Source organism: Macadamia integrifolia, chromosome 4, assembly GCF_013358625.1.
Source record: "Macadamia integrifolia cultivar HAES 741 chromosome 4, SCU_Mint_v3, whole genome shotgun sequence".
In the NCBI taxonomy this organism is placed as follows: Eukaryota; Viridiplantae; Streptophyta; class Magnoliopsida; order Proteales; family Proteaceae; genus Macadamia; species Macadamia integrifolia.
Genome location: NC_056560.1, coordinates 18,141,777 through 18,166,243, shown reverse-complemented (window position 1 = coordinate 18,166,243; position 24,467 = coordinate 18,141,777). Strand labels below are relative to the sequence as shown.

The 24,467-nt window shown below is 36.8% G+C and overlaps 4 protein-coding genes and 1 non-coding gene across 8 annotated transcripts; all 5 read right to left on the bottom strand.

The window, feature by feature from the left end:
* Positions 1-4,740: 4,740 nt before the first annotated feature.
* LOC122076298 (ureide permease 1-like) lies at positions 4,741-6,288 on the bottom strand (the record flags this gene model as incomplete). The annotated part of the gene is made up of 2 exons (XM_042641613.1): positions 4,741-5,503; positions 5,908-6,288. Coding segments are annotated over 2 exons (540 nt in total), but the record flags the coding sequence as incomplete, so codon positions are not given.
* LOC122077343 (ureide permease 3-like) lies at positions 6,183-8,003 on the bottom strand. The gene is made up of 4 exons (XM_042643264.1): positions 7,114-8,003; positions 6,781-6,955; positions 6,638-6,675; positions 6,183-6,546 (listed from the first exon to the last, which is right to left on the bottom strand). The coding sequence occupies exons 1-4, from the start codon at positions 7,223-7,225 to the stop codon at positions 6,290-6,292; spliced, it is 582 nt and encodes a 193-aa protein (XP_042499198.1). The 5' UTR covers positions 7,226-8,003; the 3' UTR covers positions 6,183-6,289.
* Positions 8,004-13,331: 5,328 nt separating this feature from the next.
* On the bottom strand, positions 13,332-16,116 carry LOC122075091 (ureide permease 1-like). 4 transcript variants are annotated; one of them, XM_042639989.1, is made up of 7 exons: positions 15,874-16,116; positions 15,007-15,145; positions 14,656-14,830; positions 14,440-14,486; positions 14,210-14,317; positions 13,708-14,075; positions 13,332-13,591 (listed from the first exon to the last, which is right to left on the bottom strand). In XM_042639989.1, exons 1-7 carry the CDS (start codon positions 16,114-16,116, stop codon positions 13,433-13,435), a joined length of 1,239 nt encoding a protein of 412 aa, XP_042495923.1. In that variant the 3' UTR covers positions 13,332-13,432. The 4 variants fall into 4 exon arrangements, with proteins under 4 accessions (XP_042495923.1, XP_042495926.1, XP_042495925.1 ...); XM_042639992.1 differs by having other exon boundaries at positions 14,210-14,276; positions 14,432-14,489; positions 14,683-14,830; XM_042639991.1 differs by lacking the exon at positions 14,440-14,486 and having other exon boundaries at positions 14,210-14,310.
* Positions 16,117-16,760: 644 nt separating this feature from the next.
* TRNAP-AGG lies at positions 16,761-16,832 on the bottom strand. Its single transcript has one exon. It is a non-coding gene; the product is annotated as a tRNA-Pro (tRNA).
* Positions 16,833-17,843: 1,011 nt separating this feature from the next.
* LOC122076009 (erlin-2-B-like) lies at positions 17,844-24,129 on the bottom strand. The gene is given in 10 exon segments (XM_042641263.1): positions 17,844-18,280; positions 18,368-18,476; positions 18,614-18,704; positions 18,707-18,827; positions 20,553-20,699; positions 21,060-21,218; positions 21,330-21,389; positions 21,782-21,849; positions 21,934-22,057; positions 23,154-24,129. Coding segments are annotated over 10 exon segments (1,074 nt in total). The 5' UTR covers positions 23,268-24,129; the 3' UTR covers positions 17,844-18,199.
* Between the last annotated feature and the right edge of the window lie 338 nt (positions 24,130-24,467).

The following is a 24,467-nucleotide window of genomic DNA, read 5'->3' as shown; positions in this document are numbered from 1 at the left end:
TGATTATGCAAACGAATAGTATTCTTATATCCATTTTTTAAATGCACCTATAAAGATGTCATTTAGATACTCCTTTTAAATATAGATCATATCGTCATGCTGATTGGATTTTGTGATCAACTTGAATTAAGACCATTCCTCATGAGGTCCACTTATGGAATGATTTCTTTAATCTGAATTAAAATTTGCCAGCTTCTAATATATTGATTCGTAGAATGTAAATTTATTTAACTTAAAATTATGAGGGTTTTCCTTGTCAAGTTCTTCTATTGTTACTCATAAATATGTACACTAGCATTTTTGTATCTTTTTCTATATAATACTATTTTATTACATCTCATTGATGCACTCTTCTTTGCCGCTTGTTCAGAAGATTGCATTTTTTACCAAAAAACAAAAAAGAAAAAGAGATGAATATACAATTGATTTGCTACATGGCATTATACATGGAAAATGAGATGTCAAATATTAAGTGCATTAAGAATAAAAAGATTGTCCATCACTGATATGGATATTAATTGGTGTCTAAGCTGCCATATAAAGGCTTTATGTTCTTATCATAAGGGGGTTGAATTATTACCAAAAATAAATAAAATTAAAGGGGTTACACTTTGGTAGTGGTAGTAGTGCTTTCTCCCTCAGTTTGCCTCTTTGCTTTGCCGGAGGGCTGAACCAAAATGAGGATAAGACAAAACAGAAAGAGAAAAGAAATGAACCTATAGATATTTTAGATTACACTCATCCTTTCAATGTATAGAAATTTTAGATTTGCCACCAACTTGTAATGTGTCAAATCAACTTCACAACTAATTTTAATTCATTTATTCGTGGGTTGTTCAAATGGTTAGGGCGAATTAGGGATTGTGTGAATAGGCGTACGGTCCTAGGTTTGATTCCCCATCTGTGTATCTCTGATTTAAGTGGAGACCGTGGCGGTAGGTTGTTGTGCTAATCTTTTCAAGGATTAGTCCAGGTATGCGTAAGCTGCCCTAGACACATTGGTTAACAAAAAAAAGAGAAAAAATTAGCTTCAACCCTAAACAATGTCTCAAAACTATAGTGAAAATTAGATTTATAAAAATGTCATTAATTAGAGTTCATTACAATTTTAAGACTTGCCTTTTTGACAATTTCTATGCATGTTTCGTGTTGAAATTTAATCGATGAAATATATGTGGGATCTTCTATTACTTGGACTTAGCTAGGGTGGTAAGTCTTTGAGATTCATATATAGGTTTACTTTATCATTGATCTTCTTGTCAATCCACTTCACTCCTTCAGACCTCTCAGTTCTCACTGATCTTTTATCCCACCAAATAAAAAATTAACATATGTTTTATGATTGTTTAAATTTCTTTTCATCTTATTAATTGTTTGTGCACTACAAGAACCTATATCAATATAGCACTAATTCCTTTCCTTGGATATCGGATATAAAATGTGTCCTTTTATTGCATGATCCATGCACACCTTGGCATGATTCACCACATAAATGTTGGTTCCGGTGACTAAAAGTCCACTCTGTGACTTATAGTATGGTACCTTGTCAACTACGAATTTGACTTGCTCATCTGGATACATTGGCTCTCTAAAAAAGAATGACTAAAAATTTATTGAGATGTAAAAAAAAAAATATTGAAACTGCCTTTAGTAATTATCCAAAAAAATTGTTTCCAGTGTTTTTTTTTTGTTTTATGAGGACAAGAAAACTAAATCTTTCATTTGGTATCCACGGTTATTATTTTTTTTTCTCTCTTTTTTTAACGAATCGAGTAAAATAAAAAAAGATTAGAAGCGAGAATTGATAGAAACATGATAACCATGTTCCAACATTTGAGTTTCGTTCTAAAACAGAATTTTAACACAAAAACGAAAAAATATAACTTTGATACGAAACATCATTTCTAGAACAGAATGACTACTTGACTCGCAACCAGAGTAATTAAAAAATCAAGGCCGATGATTAATATATTTACTATGGTGGGTTTGTAGTAAGAAATTAATTTGATCATTTGCGGAGCTATAATCATGTAAACCTTTAATATTTAGCCAACTCTGTGGGATCCACCTACTTAGACATTATCAATAATTAATGGGAGAGGGTAAGGCAGTGTGTCTCAATGGGAGCCCCAATAGGAGCATAAGTAGAAGCATAAAAAAGGGTGGGGTGGTCATTTCACCCCCACTGTGTCTTGATGTATGCGCCACATACACAAAAATCCTCTGCAAGGGAGTCAATGAGTGGCAGTGAGCATCGAATGGCTAGGGTGCATGCCAGGGCTCTCCCAATCATTGGATTTTCACTGCCACTCACTATCAGCTGCAAAGGATTTGAGTCCGTGCCACATTGCCTTTTAGGATTTTTTTTCATAATTAAATTAAAACTAATTAAAAAATTATTGATATGCATGATATAGCAGCAGACAAGCTTTGGTAAGCGGATTAATATATGGCAATTAAGCTTTATTTGATTATAAGAATGATTCTTGCCCCCTATCTATTAATCTTTAATAGATCCAGGAAACCCACAATAAATAAGGCCAACATGTTTTAGTTTTTGGCTGTCCTAGTCCCTCTTTTGAAATGTCTAGAACCAATATTGTCCCCTGAATCAATTTCCTCTTCTTTCTATTGGTCTTCTTTTTTTTTTTTAATAATTAAAGGATTCTTTATTTAAAAAAATAAAAGAAAAGAGAACATATAGGGAAAAGGCTACAAGGCCTCTAGTTTCACCCTCTAGAACAGCAAGATAGATCCAAGAGGGCCAACAAAAAAATACATTAGTGATTATTCAGAAACCACTTCGACCAACTCAAGTGTTCATTAACCCAAAGCTGAGAGAGTGCATGACCAACACAACCCTAGTAGGGGAAATACAAAGAGACAATTTAGGCTGGGCTCAACCTAGACTTATCGTGAACAACCTAGAGTTTCTTTTCACTCTAGAAATGGGATAGGATTCTTTTCCATAGAGCCAAAGAACGTCCATGGTAATCCCAACTCTAGGACCAGTCTCTGGTCCTTGAGTTCTATGGAGAGGAGTTGAATCCCAAGAAATGAACCACCGTTGAACAAAACGTTAGTTTTCCTATGCACCAAATGAGATCTTACGCATCAAATTCTTTTGCCACCCATTTGGCTTTTCAATAAAATATCGGCCTTGGCCTATTGGCCAATGAGCAAAGCTTCACAATGTATTCCTCCAATTGTAACAACAGTGGAAGAAGAGGTGGTCTCCAGTTTCATTCCAAGTCCAGTGCCCACTAGTAGCAACAAGATTGAGACTATCCTCTTTGATTTGTTGTAGGGAGATCTCCGAGTGATAAAAGATTGAAACATTGGTCCTACTAGAATTAGATCATTGTACGAACCAAAAAAAATTCAATACTTTTTTTTTTAAGGAAGAACGCTACCTCCTGACAAGGGATTTGGTTCTTTCCAATTCCAAAAAGAAATTTTTTTTTGGCCCTATTCTCTCTATGTGATCGTGACATTTATACATTTTCAAAATTCAATAATTATGAAATTTCGAGGCATCTTATAAAAAAAAAAAAATTGAGACATTTGAGGGATTAAAATAGGTTTGCGCTCAAACATAGGGGATGTGAAAGAAAAGAAATTTTCTTTTACAAATTAGGGTTTTTAAGGTCTATGAATCTGCTCGTACAATCACCTAGTTATACGAGTTTTAATCCTTATCTGTTTTTTTCTCAAATATATCCATCTTTATCATTGTGATGACAGAAAGTGACAGGTATTAAATGTAGACTCATACGAGCAGCCGATCCTATCTTGTTTTTGGATTTGGCAACATCGGTATCTTATCGATCTGTATATTTTTTGGTAGAATTATCGATCTGTATTAATACAATGTCGGTTTTTAAGGAAAATGTATCCAGTCATGGACGCTTTTGGACAATTTTACCCTTGAGGACAATGAAGGGGATCGGGGTCGTCATCTTCCTGGGGCCGCACCCTGGCAAGAGTTTCTACGTTCCTATGTCTTTTTGTTACTCTTCTTCTCCTATCTGTTACAGTATGTTGCTGCCTCTTACGTTGTCTGTTTTTAAATCTAACGGAACGATTTCACTGAATTGCAGAAACCCTAATCATAAAACACAAAGCACTTCCTAGTTCCTACGATAACCTAACAATTCGCGAAGAAAGCCAAGAATTGAGAGTTTCTTCATGGTCTATCCACTCTTATGAGCAAGAAAGGGGGGAAAATGCAATCGAAACTCGTTCTCTCCCACTATCTGAATCACTTTTCTGGTCGTTGGTTGGATTTCCCATTGATCCAAATGGTTACAGCAGGGGGTGGGGGCGGGTGGTGTTGCAGAAAGAAGTGGGGGTTCCCGGATGGGTTCGGTTGCAGCAGGGGTTAGAGGCGGCTGGAGTGGTTGGGTTGCTGGAGAGGGTGAGGAAGGAACACTGTGTTGTCTAGTTTTATTAACCCAAACTCAATTTTTGTTAAAACAAACACCAAAACACCAAAGAAAACATTAAGAAAGGTAAAATAGATTCACGCAAGATAGATTTAATCAGGTTCACACATCAATATGGTGTGTAGCATCGTCAGGTAAAAAAGAAGGTGATTTACTATATTGGAAAAAGATTACAATGAAGATCTCTCAAGAACACTCAAATTCGTGACAAGAATACTCGCCTAGAAACCCTAAAACGAAAAACCCCAAATCTCATATAATGCTTACTCAACAAGACACTAGCACATATATATACATCTCTAAGTCCGATTAATCCATCTGGGGTTGGGCTGATGCTATCATCATAGACCTCATAAAAAATCTTATTGAGATTGCCATCAAAATTTGTCAGAGCGGGTCAATCTTCAAAATGGGTCAAGAATTCAAGACAAACATAACAATTTTGAATAATTTTGTTAAATGAAACAGTAAGTAACCTTGTAATCCCAAATCCAGGAGTGTATAATCTTATAATTTTCCTAAGAAAAAAAACAGGTGTGCATCAAATGATGTGATAAATTACAGAACACTTGTCTTCTTTTTGTTATATTACTTTGTTCACATTGCCTAGTAATGCTGTATTGTTCACACCCATCCGTTTGTGTATTTTCTTCCAGAGTTTCAAGTAGTTGAGTAAACGCCCAAACAAAGAAATTTAAAGAATCCTTCACCGAAATATAGTATCTGGTTATTAATTCATTCAAGACAAATACATATATAGGATTTGAAATCACAAATTCCTTTTTTGTTTTCCTTCTGGATTTGAAGCTGCCCTCAACTGCAGCAGTAGCCTGAGAGATTCTATGTTTCATGATCCCTGTACATTGACATGAAGTACTAGGATTCTTGGTCTCACATTTTCAGCTTGTCGCCCTTTGCCCAGATGATGCCATGAGCAATACTACCGACACGATAAACATGGCTATCATGCTCACCAGCAAGATGTATGTTCTCTTCGACGACTTCCGATATTCTCCGAACAGAACTATTCCCCAGAAGGTGCCCACAAGAGGAAGTGCCTGATAGTGTTGTCACAAACAAATAAAAGCTGTGAGTTTACTGTTACAGATCTAAATCCATTGCAAGTGGGGAAACTGTACAATGTTACAGGCAAACAGAACTAGTGGAGTCCAGTGGAATCCATATGCATTTCCTAAAGGTCTTATGAACTTACATGTAAGTGCTCAAATGCCTTGATCCTTTTGGTTGGATTAGCTAAATATGTGTAATCAATGTTTTTCTTCTGTGAGAATTTCCACAAATCTTTTTCTGGTTATTTGGATAGTGCAGATTGATTACCACATATGCTTGCCTAATGCCTATGGGATTGAGAACAGGTAAATAAAGAGCCATCCATCTTTCAATGAATTAAAGAACCATAGATCAGAGCCATAAATCAACATAAGCAAAACATTATAGGAACCTGAACAGAATCAGCTGCGGCATATCCTGCAGCTTGACCTCCCATGAATTGTAAACCATTCCCAATCCCACACAGAATCCCAGCCAATAAGGCCCATGATCTACCATTCCAATCATTCAGATACGCCTTGAATGAGGATTTGGGTGTGTTGAGTACAGGGCAGTATAGGAAGATAACATTTAGAATGAAAGAAGTGAGGAAAGCAGAGATTGAGAAGTAGAAAAATGCAGTGTAGACAATCAAATGAGGAACCCCTGCTTTCATTAAGTGCCACTGATCATTTGTTGCCAAATTGAATAATGGTGAGAAGAGTGCTAAGCAACCTCCAGCAAAGAAAGTTATTCCATAACCAATCAAAATACTCTTTCCAATAACCTGCCATTTAGAATATTATCAGTATCAGCAGAGTCTCACTAATGTCAAAAGGAGAACATATAGATGTGTGGGTAACCACACTTGCATATGCAAATAAATGATTAATATCTGTAGACCCAAATTGTAAAATTATATGGTAAGCAACAATGTTCAATGTAGTGGAACCACCGACCTTGATTGATCTTTTGTTTTCAAGCTCTATGAGAAAGTCTGCACTTCCAGCTTTCGGCTTATTGACATCGACATTTCCATTCTCCATGTCCCCTGTTCCATTCATTTTTTTCATAAGATGTGTATCAAAATCTATGTGATGAGTTCAAATAGCAAAACATCAAAGCGCCAAAAACTTACTAACCGTTGTTCAGTGCAGGTTCTTTGAACTCTTTAACGGTCCTGATGAATTAAGATGGTGATATTAATGATGAAACTAAACTCTACTTTCTTATTAATTCTATATCTATCTATCTATAAAAATATCTCTATAGAAAAGAAGCATACCCTGCTCCATCTTTATAACCTTCTGAAATTTGATGAAGCTTTGCTTTGTTATCGGCTGAATTGGAGAAGTGAACTGCAGTGCCTAGGAAAACCGCAATGAGGAAGCAGCCGACCCCTGGGAAAAGAATTTGAGCATTGTTGATCCGATTGTCTAAGAAGTAATTCAAAGTTGAGCCTGTGATGGTCAAGATATCAAAATATATACATTCAGTGACAACTCAATCCAGTATTATAAATACATTTCACAGAACAAATACAACTACTCTTTCTGTTAGATGGTAAGTCAGATAGATCCACAAACAAGAGAAGATGATTTGAGTGAATGTACTTTACCTATTACAACAGTTATGCTCGCGGCAATTACCTCTGCCACTGGCAGACCAACAAAAGCCCAAGAATATTGTTTAGCGAGGTTCCCAACATGGATGAATATCCCACCAACCATTGCTATCTAAACAGAGGGCCAGTTCATCTGCATCAATCAAGTACAGCATGATTTTTAAATCAGGTTGAAGAGTTACGTAGCATAAAAGAAGAACAATAAGATACAAAATGAAGAAAATTAGATTGTTTAGTTCGCAAATTATTGCCTTGAAATAGCAGGATCAGTCACTATTTAAGTGCTTTGGTCCCATAAGAGTTGAGAGTGTCTTGAGAAAAAAGGGAGGAAGCACCACAATTGAAAGTAGACTTGCATGAAGTGCACAAGGATCTCAAGAATTTCATCAACAATTGTAAAGACAATGTGTCTAACCATTTGAATATTCCTGGTGAGAACAACATATCAAAAATGATTAAATGACCTTAACCAGCTGATGGATTGTGTTCTGTTGATTACCTTATCTAAAATAACTGTATTCCCACTATCCCCAAAATATTCATCTTTTGATATATGATATATCTACAATTATGAACATGCCACCATATAGAAATATAGAACTAGAGGTAGGAACAAAAAGTACTTGCTTGAGAAAGCTGAGGAATGAAATTTGGCATGGCTGGCGTGCTGGGACCGATCTCACCAAAGGTAAAAGCGATGACGACACCAGCTACGAGATTTGCAATGGCAAAATCCAGGAAAGTGTGCTGAGGAAGCCGACCTCTTCTCTCCAAAAAGGTCATAATAGCAGGAAAAGTGCCCAGCAATAAGAGAGCAAGCAACATGCAGACAATGGCACCTGCTTTGCTCTGCACCATATACATCTTGAAAGTGAAGAGAAGAAACCCAGGGAGGGAAGATATATCAGCAAATTCCTGAAAAAAAACGGAGAAGCCATATTAGACTCTAATCTTTGTAATTGCTAACATAGAAGCACACATCAGAAACCCATAAATTGAATTGGAAGGACAAAGAGATGAGTGTGTGTGTGTGTGTGTGTGTGTGTGAGAGAGAGAGAGAGAGAGAGAGAGAGAGAGAGCATTTGGGGTTTGAATATGGAAACTAAAAAAGAAAGGACACAGGTTACCAGAAGAACTGAATCAAAGCATAGTTATTATAGAAAAGGATCTCTCCTCTAAAAAAAGATTTTGAGTAAAAGTTGACAAATTCAGAGGACCTCGTAACTAGAAGGGTTTAGGAAATAATAAAACAGGGAACAACTCCATACTATAAAATCAATCGTCAAGTGAAAGCAAAAGAAGTTGTAAAAGCTACTATCTTGGCCTATCTGTTCACAAATTCAAAAACAAAGAAAACCCATTTGGGGGTACAAGCTTCAAACATATAAAACAAAGCCACTAACCTAGAATTCTTCTCTAGTCTAGTCTATAATCTCTCCCAGAGAACAGGGGTTGTCTCAATGTTGGCTCCCCTGTTAAGGAGTTGCAGAGAAGATGGAGCCTATTTGTAGTTTTTGCTAACCTGAGTTATCCCATTTGGTAGTTAACAGTTAAGAAATGGCCTCTTTTTTTATTTTCTTACAGTTTTTTTTTTCTCTTGGGCTTGCCCCTTTGAGCAACGATTACGTAGAATATTTTATCCTTATATTCCCCCCTGTTGAACCTCAAGGCTCACTCCGTGAGTCCATAAGCCTGACTCCATTAGTCCATGTCATTGTGTGAACACTGAATACGTGAGGGTATGAGGGTATCTATCAATAAACATCATCCTTCCAGCGAGCTAACTCGGAATAGCTGTGCTTTGATCATCTTAGTTTTCTAATGTTAAAGATTCTTGGGGTGACCCAAGTGCAAGAGAATTGGTTTCAAAAGTCAGTGAATCGGATTGGGAATCAGCTGATTCACTTTGGAATCAGTTGATTTTCAGATCAAAAAGCCGATTCTAGGGTTCTTCGAATCAATTCAGGCCAATTCTGAATCTATCGGCTAAATCGGCGGATTCAATGCTGATTCCTAACTCCATGCTGGGTAGGAATCAGGATGGCATTTTTCTTTAATTTATGATGGATTTATTCTCGCGGGATTGAGTTTTCCTTCACCCATGGTATAATATGACCTTCGTATTAGACTTGAAAAAGAATATTTCAAACCCTCAAAAGTTGGGAGTTACTCATACGTCAAATAATTTTGGACGAAAAAATTCCCTCTCCACCATGGGTAGGTGGTGGAAAATTTTCCTCTATTGAAATTTTTTTATTTTCCAAATTATGCATTATACATGATAAATTAATTTAATTTCCATTTAAACAGAAAATATTTTTTTTTTCTGGAACAACATTGTCACAAAATATGGAATATATATAAAATAAGAAAATGGATGAAAATATATATAATACAAAAACCTATCCTTATACTCAATAAGGCCGTTTGCAACCTCTTATTGCATAAATTTATGGTCTGTATTTTCCGAGTGTTTACTACTTCCTCACAAAGTTTCATATAATGCCAATCACTGAAATCATTAAACCTTACCCAAAAAAAAAAAGTCATTAAACTAATTGATATTTTGAATAATTTAGTAGGAAAACTTCTGCTTTCATTATTGGCGCTTTTACAGTTTGATCATGGAGTCGTAGTTAAGAGATCACCAATTATTGCTTCATGTCAGAAATGTGTGATCCATGTGCTCATCTCACTTGTCAAATTTCAACTTAAGACAACATTTAGAAGTGAGGTGAAAGCTAGGTAGATGTGTCTTTATGAAGCATTTCTTGAATATATGGATTTAATTGAATTCAGATCCTCTCCAATGTGTGGGTATACCCATTGCACATCTAACGATTGGAAGTATTCAGGCATGTACCCCAAAGGCTCTCTCCCGCATGGGGGAGGATCTGAATTCGATCTAATTGAACCAGTGCATCCTAAAGTAGTCCTACAGAGCATCCTTAAAGGAGCAATAGCCTAGAAAATCACAAACTTCATAACAAGTACAAAAATGCTATTTCAATAATTTTTAATAGAATCTACAATCTAGTGGTATTATTAAATATTTCCATCACTTTCACTTTAGGGCATTTCTCACATTGTTTGGAGCTGAAATTTAACTTGTGAGATAAGCATGTGATCCTCAATTGGACCCACCTATGTCCATCATATGACAAAGAAATGTGAACTTTGGATAGGTTGAATTTCATCTATGTTTAGATAGCCAATTTTATTATCACGAGGATGTTTACGGCAATGATGAGATAGATATTCTAAGATAAAGGGGAGGACCTACCTTGTGTAAATTAAAAAATATTAAAAATGCCTCTAGAAAATTAATAGAAATGCTTAAATAAGGTTTAAAATTCATGAATCAAGTGTATTTTATCCTTACATATCCTATATATATGATGCAAAAAATGATTGATTTGATTGTTATTTTACATGCTTCTTTGGCTACATAAGACCCACATTTGAAAAGATTTTCAATCAACTTTTTGGCATTTGGAAACCCCCCCCCCACCTAACACTCTTTGCTTATGCTATGCCGGGAAACTATGATATTTGATTCTTATAAAGCAAACATAAATGTTTGCCTTATGGTATTATTTATTTATTAATTGAGCTTCAATCGAGCAATTAGACTATAATGATTTTTAGTTGAAGAATTCTTGTCAAGCAATGATAGGGGGTCCAGACATGCATCTAGCAAACTGCCTCCTCCCTTTCCCCTAAAAGGATGGGATAAAAGAAAATGTCGAGTTGTAAGTACACTTATAGAGATGTCAAATAATGCTTATCTCAGTTTAAAATTTAATTATATTAATTAATATTATATCATGTGATCGTCATATTATATGATCAGTCCATTTAATTTGAAATTTAGAATCTGAAAAATTCCTCATGAGGTCAACTTAGAGAACTATTTTCTAACCCTAATCAATATTTGTAGCCTATCTCAGTCGTGGATATTTGTGTTGCATACATGTTTTTGTGCCTTTTTTTTTTTTTTTTTTTTTTTTTTTTTTTTTTTTGAGATACATCATTGTGTCCCATTTGCTTGTATGTATGCATACATTTGCATTCTTTTTGGTAAAATATTTTTATAAAACGTTTATACTTGTTACATATGCATAAAACCTGCCAAGGAAGCCACTTGAATAAATATTTTGACAAAAGTCATATATGATCTCTCTCTATATATATATATGGATTTTTTTTTAACACCCCACCAGATGTCAAATAATTTATAATCTTACTATTTAGCTTTGTGTGTATGTGTATTCAAAGAGTAAGGGAGATTAAGATGAATGCATGTCAGAAGGAGCCATTGGTTAATTATGTAATCACATGAGAAATAGTAATTCTTTAATTAATGTCTTTTTGAAGTTTGAATGTATTCTAATATCGTCATGATCTAAACCAATTGAATGGTAAGTATTTCGATCATGTGTCACGAATAAAGTACATAATAAGATTTTTTTTTTTCTTAGGACGCAACGTTTTAAAAATTAGAATCAGATTAATCAAATCGATCAATTCTGATCCAAATCTGCCATGACCAATCCTAATTTCATGAGCCATTCTAGAGAGTTATAGAGATCAGATCATTGGGTTATGAGGAGCCAATTCTATGGTTTTTGGTACTAATTCTAACCGATTCTAATTCAATCTGAATTAAAATCGACAAGAACCAATTGAATCTTTGATTCTAAACTTAAAATACTCCATAAGAAGCGATTTATATATGAGCAAAAGTTTCTATCACAAATACAAGGGGAGCTTTGCTTTTGTACAATATCAGGATATATAATATTTTCCTTTGCCTAAACTAAAAAATATAAAGGTTCTAAGGGAGTGAGGTCTCATTCTGCTCAATTGCGTGGCCCGTGCATCAGCTTTGGGGCCAATCTCACATGCACAATGACATCAATATAATGTTTTCCTCTGCCTAAATTAAGGTACTAAGGGAGTGAGGTCTCTTTCTACCCATCAGCGTGGCCCCTGCATCAGCTTGGGGGCCAATCTTGCGTGCACAGTGACATCAATTGGAGTAGAATTTTTCATATTCATAAGATAGGCCCGGCATGGTGATCATTTTACCTTCCTTTGTGTCTGGATGCAGGGATCACGCTACCAGGTAGGCTTCTTTAATCATGCGATCGAAAAAGATTGTCTGTTGAGTTACTAAAAGGGTAGTCTCTTGTTCAAGTTAAGCTTGTGAATTTTGAATCGAAATCATTTATTGAAATCGAATCAATATTTTTAAACTGATAAACCGATTAATGATCGATTCATATTTAGTTAAAAAAAAATTGAAATAGAATAATAGCCGTTCGGTATGAATTATTTAAATTGTCGATACTAAACCATTTAAAATCCGATAAGCTGATGAACCCTGATTTCTTACTCCCTTTGAGAGAGCGAGTGTTTTCCAAGACAGAGGGAGAGATCCTGGGGGAGATGCGGGAGGGGTTTTTTAGCTACTTAAGCCATCTTCCCCACCTATTTCTTCGTTTAGGTTTTAGTATCCATTTTGCCCTCTCTCTCTCTCTCTCTCTCTCTCTCTCTCACACACACACACACACGCACGCACAATGGTGAAGGGTTTTGCTTATTTTTTTAAATCCCTGCAAACTATGCTCCAATTTTTCTCTTGAACACATTCTTTGTATTCTGATATAATTTTTTTTCCCTATGACGATTGGTAGTTGACATTGCTTCTCTGCCTTAATAATCTCTAAAATATCGGTTGAAAGTTGAAAGTAGAGGTATTGGTCAGATCAGATGTATTGGTTATAACCAATTAAAAGCTTTTAGCTAAAGATACAAAAACATCTCTCTCTCTCTCTCTCTCTCTCTCTCTCTCTCTCTCAAAGGGTAAGATCCATGTTCTTATGTCAACTTTGAGCCCCAATAATAACTATCATAAAAGCTAAATGGGGTCGGCTAAACCAGTGATGTTTAGCTATTCAATTCTATTCGAATCCATGTTAGTTTTCAACCCAAAGTCATTCATATATTTTCTGATCACAACTTCACTTGTAACTTTTGGTCTAGCCCTTTTGATCTTTTACCTCATCTGTGCACTCAACAGCCTCCATTGCAAATGCCCACCTCAAAGCAACAATCTTTTCAACTTATTTCTTATTGGGGCCACTTCTAAATGATCTTGAATTTTTCCCATTCCTCATTTTTCTAGTTTTTCCAGTCATCCATCTAAACATCTTCATCTCAGTTATGTTTATGTTGTCGAGTGTTGTTTCTTTGACGTCAAACATTCGTTCCCTATAGCATTAAGGGAAACTCAGTGGAAGGCTTGGCATCAGAAGGTCTTCCGATTTGCAGCTGATGCCATGAGCACCCCCACAGCCACACTAAACATCAACAGCATGCTCACTAGTAACACATATGTTCTTTTGGACGATCGCCGATATTCTCCAAACACAAGTATGCCCCAGAAGGTGCTCACCAGTGGAAGTGCCTATTTTAGTCACCACAACATCCCCCATATATGAGTTTGACATTTTCTGAGTTGAAGAGTTCTTCATACTTCACACTATACAGATAAACTAGAAACCTCATATGAATTAGGCTCACCTGAACAGAATCAGCAGTGGCATACCCTGCAGCCTGACCTCCCATGAATTGGAAACAATTAGCAAGACCACACAATAGGCCTGCCAAGAGGGCCCACAATCTGCCATCACAATCCTTTAGATAAGCTGTTAGAGATGACTTTGGTACATTGAGTATGGGGTGGTACAGGAAGATCATTGGTAGGATGATGGAAATAATGAACCAGGATAATGTGAAGTAGAAGAATGCAGTGTAAACCACCAAATGGGGAACCCCTGCTTTCATGGTATGCCATTGGTCATTGGTAGCCAGGTTAAATGCAGGCGAGAAGAGGGAGAAGCAAGCACCGGCGAAGAATGTTATGCCCAGTCCAATAATAGTGCTCTTCCCTGTCATCTGCCAATAAAAACATTAGCTGATTCCCTCCTTCAGGAACTGTGGAAATCTAGAAGTTCCTATATGTCTAACAATGTACATATTGATAGAGGTAGAAGGGAATCATGTCTAGGCAGTGTAGTGGAACCACAGACCTTGATGGCTCTTTTGTTCTCAAGCTCCATGAGGAAATCAGCAGTTCCGATTTTTGCTTTCTCTGGATGACTACTTCCATTTTCCAAAACCCATCTTCCATCTACCAATGTTTCTATATTTCCTTTTTATTCGGGAACAACAGTACGCAAGGTGTTCAGTTCAGAATGAGGGACCAAAGTAGCCTGAATGCAAAACAAAGAGTTAATGAAAGGACTTCCTTACCATTGTCTGGGGATGTTTCTAATTCAATCCCTGTTGTTTCTATAGTCCTGCCAAAAGGTTAAATTCTAGTGCATATCAGTGGAATTTTCATTGTAGAATTCTCTGTTTTATGATATTTTATTAGATACTTTCAATGAATTTATGAATAAATGTTGACTTGAATTGAGTTGCCTTTGATTCTAAAGTCATGGGCACAACTAGAGGAAAGAAATATACCCTGTTCCATCATGATTAGTGTTTGGGAAACCAGTAAGTTTTGCTTTATTATCAGCTGCATTAGATGAGTGAAGAGCAGATCCAAGACAGATTGCAATGAAGAAGCTTGCAGTGCCAGGGAAAAGAATCTTGGCATTGTTAATTCGGTTGTCTAAGAAGTAGTTCAAGGTTGTTCCTGTAACATTATTGACAGATAATTTAATTTTCTTGAAATATTATTTTAGAAAGGTATAGGAAAGATTATGTAGCATCACTATTGCTTTAGTGTGAGTGCAAAGTTTGCTGAGGGCAATCTCTGCGAGAAGGTTGTTTCTTGATATATGAAAAGATAAATTGTTTTGAAAAATGTACCTATAAGCACAATCATGCTTGAAGCAATCACCTGCATAACTGATAGACCAACTAAAGCCAATGCATACTGTTGAGCTATGTTTCCGAGGCTGAGAACAATCCCACCTGCCATTGCGAACAAAACACAGGGCCAATCTTCCTGCAACAAGAACCAAGAATAGCTCAAGTCTAGATTTAAGTTCTTTCACACCTTTGACAGACCATAGAGGGATTCATCAACCTACTTCTACTAGATCAAACTTCAAAGTGGCTCATCCATTTGCATCTATGTTAACCATTAAGAGATTGTGACAATCACCACAAATATTTCCATATTTGAATGGACAAGGTCACCTAGAATCCTGATTTAGAGAAAGAGCAACCAAAACATTCATTTGAGTAGCCTTTACAAGAAAGGAAATCTCTGCCAAATCTTCTGTCCTCCCTTTTATATTTCATTAGTTCAAGAATTGAACCATTTCTCAAACATATTAGGTACTTAAAATGATATCTTTTTATGATAATATCAACTTTTAGGGGCTGAATACCATAGAAAATTCTACCATAGCTGCAAGGTTCATTGTTTGATTTCAGAAGTTTAATTAAATATAAACCCTTGCCAATGAATCATAAAAGTTTTGTTCTTATTCAGCTAAGTAAAGTAAGGTTAATATGCAATGTTTGTAAACTTGGCATTTGCAGTACATGAATTTTAACTTGTTCAGTTCATTAATTCAATCCTTGACAGATAAAGATACAAGGAAAAAAGCCTCTTAGACTTGGATTTATAAATTAATTCACTATGATTAGACAATCAGTTCAGGGATAATAACTAACAATAACTAATAAAACATACAAGGATAACCATATAAAGAAAGTGGGACTCACAATGAGTTGAGAGAGCTGAGTTATGAAGTTGGGCATATCAGGCTTGCTATCTCCAATCTGACCTAAAGTCAAGGGAATGATGATGGCAGTAAAGAGATTTGCAAAGGAGTAATCCAGGTAAGTATGCTGAGGAAGCCGACCCCTTCTCTCTAAGAGAGTAAATATAGCAGGAAAAGTACCCAACAAGAATAAAGAAACCAACATGCAGGCTATGGCCCATCCCTCATTCTCCACCACATACATCTTCCTATCTTCAACCTTGCCAGTCCAACTACTAATGTAAACTGTTTATCTTTCAACTTAGATGTAAAAAAAAAGCTTACATGAACTTGGCAGACCAGTTTTCCCAGAAATGCAGAGACAAGAGAGAAAGATGGAGTTATGACAGGTGCAAGAAGTCATGTTCATGTCTCATGCCTCCAGGTAGAACCCAGAGAGAGAGAGAGAGAGAGAGATCTTTTAGAAAAGAACAATAAGAAAAAAAAATATCCTAGGTCAACGAGCCGTGAAATTCAAATTGCCTCAACAAGTCGCATCTTAGATTGTAGAGAATGAGATTCTAGAGTTAACAAATCTACATGGAACATGCTCTTGGGGTTCACCCATATTGGATGTGAGTAGTCTGACGTGGAGACTTATAGGTTCTCAATACTATTTGGCAACTTGATGTGTCGAAAAGCCCGAAAAGTTGAAAAGTATCTTAATTCTCCTATTTGGAAGACAAAAATAATAATATGTGGAGACTACAGGTGCTTGAACACCCTTCTATTCTTTATCTCAATGAAAAGGAATGTTGCAGATCCCGGCCTCATGCTTCTTGACAGTTGAAGAGCCACAAAGCTTTGTTTTTTAAAAAGAAAATATTTTGGCAACATACAAAACTGTGGGGGGCATTCCGAGAATTGAACTCGGGACCTCTCGCACCCTAAGCGAGAATCATACCACTAGACCAAATGCCCTTGATTGTTAGAGAATTAAATTTTAAACATTACATGAAGAAACTACTGCCTCCCGAATTCCTTTCCTCAACTTGTCGTAGATCCAATAAAATGTGTTGATATAGAATCTTTTCCACCTCCAACTCGAGAACCCCAAACCCCTTTTTTTTTTTTTTGGGGGGGGAGGAGTGGGGGTGGTGCAGTGGGTGGTGTGCCGGGGTAGGGGCATGGGGGAGGGAGGGTGAGGCTAATGGCTTTCTTCGGCTGGAGATGTTAAAGATTCGAAACCAACACTTCTGGTTGGTCCTCTCCTTGCCTCAAGTTGGCTTCTAAAAACCCTGTAAGTTCCTCCAAACGTGCATCATCTCTCTCTCTCTCTCTCTCTCTCTCGCGTATAGGAGGGCTTTCCTATGCTACCACCTATTTGTTGGGAATGTCAAACGAAAATTTGCTCCTTCATACCTACAAGGTTATGTAAACACAAATAAGAGGAGGTTTAGGATTACTTCAAAACTCAATGGTACAGATTCTCCGAAAGAATGTAACACTTGAACTGACTATTCGTCACTAGTAGGAGAGATTGAAGTTGCAAGATGTTCTTAATCAAATAGATTTTCACAAAACCAATTTCTCAATCACCAAAGATGGAAGAGAGAGAGAGAGAATTGAGGGACAGATAATCTATGCCAAAATCACGGTAGACTCCAAACCCTAAAATCGGTAATGTGTAGACCTCCCCTACTACACATCAGGCATGATATGGCTTTTTTTTTTTTTCTTCTTCTTTTTATGAAAATTAATGGAATTCTTGTCGTAATGAAGAGGGAGGGGGGGAATTCTTTTGCTAAATTATCATTCATAGAATTGCAATAGAAACTAAAGTTGGAGTAACGACTTGTTTTGCTCCCAATTTTTTTCCTTTCTTCTACAATGTTAGTAGTTGATTTTTTTTTTTTTTTTTTTAAACAATAGACCCATTTTCATTAATTGATGTTTCAAAAATATTATTCTGAGCATTGAGACAAGGCAATAGATCAGACAAACGAGTAATATTATCATAAACTTGATTCTTTTTTGGATTGAACCAAACGGGGCTTATTGATTAAGCTTTCTTTAAAATGATGACAAACTCCCATACTCTCCCTGAATTGTCCAGAAGATTTAAAAAAAAAAAAAAATGACATTGAATATGAAGAGTTTGAATTTACAATCCGTCAACAGCTTATAGAGCAAGATGCAAGCATATATAAACTGACAAGAACCGATGAAAATGCAAGCTGCAAAAACAGATCAACCTTCTATGTACCCCATTCTACTCCAACCTGTGTCTTGCATTATCTGTATAGGATGTCGTCTTTACCGATCACCGAGTTGAAATTGATAAAAACCTACAAATCTGAGCTCCTCTTCCTTGAAATGTCATTCAGAAAATTTCCGAGCAATCTCTGGTCAAACACCATGCTTGGTACCTACACATCAACATTTCCATGATTACACACAACAGCATGGGATAGTCAATAAGGAAAACAGAGCAACCATGGATAGTGTCATCAAACCTTGTCTCCAAAGAAGATTTTGGAATTATTTGTTATTGCTTCAATGAATTTGAGCTCAAGAAATTCAGGTGTAAGCTTCAACTTGTTTGCTTCTGCCTCTTGCATCGATCTGGAAAATTGAACCAGGCAATGTATTCACTGTTTGTAGTCTAACCGCATTCATATGGTGAATAATCAGTAATAGTGGAAGAAGAAGAAAAGTTGGGAGATTGAATCTCTCGCTTCCTCCTCTCTTTAAATTTCTACCTGTAGAAGTCAGCATCAGCCAAGCTCTTCTGACGATCCATGTACATTTGGTTCTCTATTTCCTGCTGCATCCTGGCACTGTCCTTCTCCATAACTTCTGCTCCATGAGGATCCTGCTAACCTGTGCATTCTTCTCTGCTTCTGTTAAAGCCATTTTCTTCTGTGTCTCGGCCTCTTTCTCAGCAACTCGTTGTTTCTCAATGGCAATCAAGACCTACGTAAGTTAACACTATTCAGCCAAAAACTGTAAAGCCCCTCCTAGCTTGAAAGCAATAGTTATTAGCAAGATGGGTTCAACTATGTATGACGTCAATAATAACCTACATCATACAAATTCAATTCTTGCACTCCAACACCCCACAAGCCCCTCCCCCCCATGCACCCACCCACCAAAAAAAAAAGGTAACATGGGACTGAAACTTCAGCCAAGTTCATTTGAATATGTTGCAATTGCAACAGTGAAATTCAGAAGGAACTGGTATAACATGGGACATCAGAGTTTGACCATCAGCTAACTAAAAAATTGAGATGTGCCGGCATAAACTGAACGAAATACACATTAGAGTCAACCCAAGTGAACCCAAACCTAATGGTTCTCAATCTCAAGATGACACATTCACTTAGAATTACAATTCACATAAGACACCTGTTAAATCCACTAACAGCTAAATCATAACACCTAAACAATCTAATGCTAAGTGTATATGAATACAAGATTAATCACATAAATATATAATATATACACACACACACACATTAATCTTATATACAATCTTGGATCTTGGGCAGGTCATGTTACCCTAGGCATCAACCCAAGCCAAATCCAAGCTCAAATCTTATAGCATTTTCTGAAACCAAGCCTGATCACACATTTCCCCCAACCTGAGCAAAAGTTTTAGTTGGGTCCAAGCTGCAGTCCTAGATGCAAACATAAAGTTCAAGAATACTTACATAAGCATAAAACATCTATGGCAACAAAGACAATCCAAAAAATACAACACAGACGTGACTCGTCATAAATTGATATTCTATTTCAGGATGTATACATGCGTATATAGATTTATCCCTCATCTTTGTTTCCATAGAAGTATTTGATTCCTCTACCAACACACTCCATTCTTAGAACCGCCTCCATTGTGTCTCTGCACCTATCCCGTTTTCTGAAAATAGGATTCAGGCCACCTGAGAAATCTGAGTCTCACAACACTATGTCATACTTGCTCTCTATTGAGGGTATATATACACTCTTTTTTGTAACTATCTACAATAACAATAAAACAATCATTGGCAAGTATCATGATAAGGAGACAAGTTGACAGTTTAGAAAGACTCCGGTAAAGCCCTAACGTTAGGGTAGTTATGTCTCTAACTTGAAAACCTCGCCCCTTGCCTATCATGGAAGGCCACTCCGTTAAGAGGAACTTATGAGCATAAGTAGAACTCTCCAAGGTATAGAGGATCAAAGACTAGTTTGAATTATTAAAAGGGTTTGGACACATGAGAGCCAACTGTTTTACGCAAGGTCTATGGGAAGCAAATGCTATAGACAGACAAGCATTAACCTCCTCTCTACATCCAGACATGCAGAATTGAAATTGCTTAACCCTAGTACCGCTTCCCTACCTATTCTCATTTTCAATATAATATTTATTCATCACATCAAAGAAGAAGCATGGGGTCATTTAAATGAAAAAAAAAAGTCTACCGACAGAAAGCTATCAATAGCACAGTGCTATCAAGTATGGACTATCAGAACTCACACTTAGCTCAATTCCCACTCCCTGTGTATTTGACGTAAGTGTGTTTCTGATCCCAATCTAACCCATGTAATGGTCAATATCACCTGCCCACTTTTTTCTAGATCACTTCCTCCTCCAAATATATATATATATATATATAAAAGCAACTCCAGTATATTGAGACAGCACAAACCAAATACCTTGGTACGTTCCTCTTCCATCTGCTCAAAATTGCGCCTTATGCTATCTGGAATTTTGGGTTTTGTGACACGCACACTTATAATTTCAATACCTGGGGCATAACGTGTACAATCACCCTGAAGAGCATCTTTCAACTTTTCATCAATCTGAAACAACTCCATTTCATAATATTTTGTCAATTTGAATGAATGCTGCATTATTAAAAAATGTACAAGGTTCAATTTAGGAAAACATCGAGAAAGTAAGTTTACACAGGAGACAGGACTCAAGTAAGAAATTTTTAGTGCAGCCCACGATTTCCCATCCCACAAATTCCTTCAGTAGTCAGTACATAATGTTCAATGTTGGCATAGGCAACCAAAAGGAAACTTTTGCTTAACCAGAGCATTGACAGTGGGCTGCAGATCATCAGTGTAGGACATCCTAAAGAACCTTCTTAATTTCAAAAACTTATTCACGTGTTTAACATAGTTGCCTTCAAAAGAAGGCCTGATTGAGCTACTTGCCTGATCAAACATGTCTATATAAACCTGTTGAAGGCTATGAGCACTGCAGAACTGATTGACTTCATGATGTATTTTATCATATATCCATGTATGATCATACTCTACGCCATAGTTGAGCAAAGTCTCATAAACATAATCCTTATGGAGACGATTAACAACCTGGAGACAGCATTCCAACAGATTCAAACCAATGTGAAGGATTGGAAAAAATGACCAGGACAATAGTCCAAGAGAAAATGGAAGATAAGGAATAAGTTACAAATAGTTTACCTCTATTTTATCAAAGCTTATCATAACACCACCTTTTGTTCCACACGGAATATCCTTAACCTGCTCATTGGGAAGGGAAAAAAGACATATACAATAATAAAACAACTAATGAAAAGAGCACAACTTATTGATCGCAAACTACAGCAAATCACCAAGAACCACTATTAAGAATCATATTTTAACAAGACAGTTAGGTCCTTGAAAAAGCTAAGTTGTTTTTGAGATTCCAAAACCATACATCAGTTCGGCTCTTTCACAAAAACTGATTCAGAAAAAAGGAATGCCTTTTATACACATACAATCATATATAGCTGGAGAGATGATTTTAGTCATCCCAGTTGCCTACATTTTTCCTTTTGAAAAAGATGGCTATCAGCTCCTTGAGGATAAATTTGACCAATGCCATAAGGGCAATCTAATCCCCAACAGCCTAAAACAGAAATAATATGTACCTGATCTTTCTGAAGGGTCACTTGGATGGGCTCAAACTGAGTTATCAATGGCAGCTTCAAATGGAAACCTAGAAACTGAATGACATCAAGCAAGCAGTATACAGGCCCCAGGCCCTATAAAGTTGGATATACAATGCAATGCATGAACAAACCTGGATAAGTAATTGTTTTTAGAAGGGCACCCCCTCTCCAATACACACCCACATGGCCTTCTGGAACTTGATGTAATATGGAAAAGCTATTGTTCGTAGCTGAAATTGATGACGGGACCAAGATCTGCAAATATTAGAAATCACAGGTAAGTTACTGGATTCAGTTGAAATGTTGAGAGAGATTTTCTACTTGTACGGGTTTGGAGAAATTTTACCAAGGCATATAGAAGCCAATGTAGGATTATTACTTATTGTCTTCATTTATATTATATTTGTGGGTTAGGAATTAGCAATTACAGGTATTGGAACAGCATTGCTGTATGTATCTTGAGGTTTCAAGAATTTCTTGCATGGTGAAGGAATGCCATAGACTGATACAAATATTTTCCAAAATGGTAGTAACAAAAAATCTGTTACAACCATTTCAAATTCCATTGCAACCATAAAAGTCCAGATCAGCTACTTGAAGAGCTCTAGGAGTGTTCCTTATTTAACACAAAAATGTTGTGACAAAATTAAAAGGGAAAAGGTGTTCTAGTAATCACACGTACAATGAGCTATGACAAGAAAGGAACAACAGGGCACCAGAACTAACAGATTTACAATCAGCTTCCATGGGCCATTTCCCAAAACCTTGCTGCTAGTCCACCTGCCATGTTCAATCAACCATCTAAAGAGGACTCCAAGCACTAAGAACAGGTGGATTCATGAACACCTAAAAGTTTTACTTGTGTCTTTACATTTTTCAAGCCCACTTGTAAGTGGGATGGCCGATTCATATCTCAATGCCAAGACTTGTTATTGTTATACAAGTCCATCTCATATCTCAATTGCACCTGCACATACATAGGATTCTTTATTTGCAGACTATATTATCGCCCAACATATGAACAGAAGGGTAGATTAGAGAGACCAAAGTAAATGTGTACACGAAATTTTTTTTTTGGAACGTGGGGTGGGGGGGGGGGGGCGATTTGACTGAGCTTATGCATTGATACTGAATCAGCGGAAGCATTTCTGAATCCAAAAATGGATGAGAAGAACGCAACCTAGGTGATAAACCACACAGAAACAACTGCGCTTTCCAAGAAAAATATGGACACGAAAGATTGAATGACCCAAAACAAAAGATGTAAGCGTATTGCGATTTGATGCCCACAATCACGAATGAACACTGACATGAAGGAGAAAAATGGATGAGCACTAAGAGAAGAATTTACCAAGGCAGCCATGGAGACGAAGGCGATCATAACAGTAATAATGGCGGAGGAATCACCTAAGGCTCTTCCAGGAGGAAGCCGAGACTCTACAACTCGTTGCGGCGGTGGATCCATGACACCAAACAGTAAACGCTTGAACGAACACCTCTCAGCCTCAACCCTTCTACGTCTTCTACCTTACTCTCTGAGAGGCTCTCTGCCTTTTGTAGTTCTAACGAAGGAAACACGTAGATGACATTTCCCCTTCGTTGCGCCTTCCTCTTGCCTTCCTCTTTTCATCATATGGAAAGGAACCGAACCGGAAGGCTTCGTGGGGAATGTGAGAAATTGGTATTTTACCCCGAAAAAGAAAATGTTAAAAACTGAAATGGTATGGACTTGGAAATTTCTATCTTTCACCATTTTCCACTGAGAAAGTGCAATTGAGACTTAGTATCTTTGTTGACTGACCTTTACTTGAACTGAAAGGCTCCTCTGCTCTCTCTCAATCCTAAGTTCTAAGGAATTTAAGTTCCCTGTTTATGGGTAGAAGAAGTGGAGAACTTTAGGATGCAAATAGGAAGGTATATATTCTTAATTTTAACGCATAAATGCTAACTGGTCATGTAACCCAGCACCCAAGGTGCATGAAATTACCACCCCACACCCTGTGAAATCAGCTTAGTGCCCAAAGACTTTTCCCCTTTCAATCTGGGGGTAATAGGAATTTACCTTGTCCTCGCGAAATATTTAACTCCCATGGAAAGATCTACATCTCTTGAAAGGTAAAGGATATAAGATTGTTGTGTAAGGCTCCATGACTAAAGAAAGCAACGCACATTCGAAGAAAGTGGTAGGTAAGGAAAGGAAGAAATGTAACAAAACCTAATGTACTCCAAGAATCAACAAGTGCAATGGAAAAAGGTAGATGCAGAGTGCTGTGCAAAGGAAAAGATTGATTGAAAATAACGAGTCTACTAGAATTCAGCTTCAGAGAAACCTATAGAACATTAATGAAAGTCTGAGAAACCAAACAGCCAAACAGGCGCATTTGGAAGATATGGGGAAAGAATCAGAAAAGAGGGTAACAGCGATCATAAGGTAGTAACAACTGTCAACCAACTTCATAATTTTAAGATTAATGGATATGTTCCTGTAAGCAAATGTGAACACTGGCAAAAAAAAAAAAAAGAACTGCAATGCTCATTATAAACCGGTGCATAAGGCAAAAGAAAATTGGTGCACTACAGCAGTCATCAGTGTAGCACAAGTTCCATTTTCTGGCGAAATAGACTCGCTAGATAAATGATTAAAACTACATCCAAGTAAAAATCA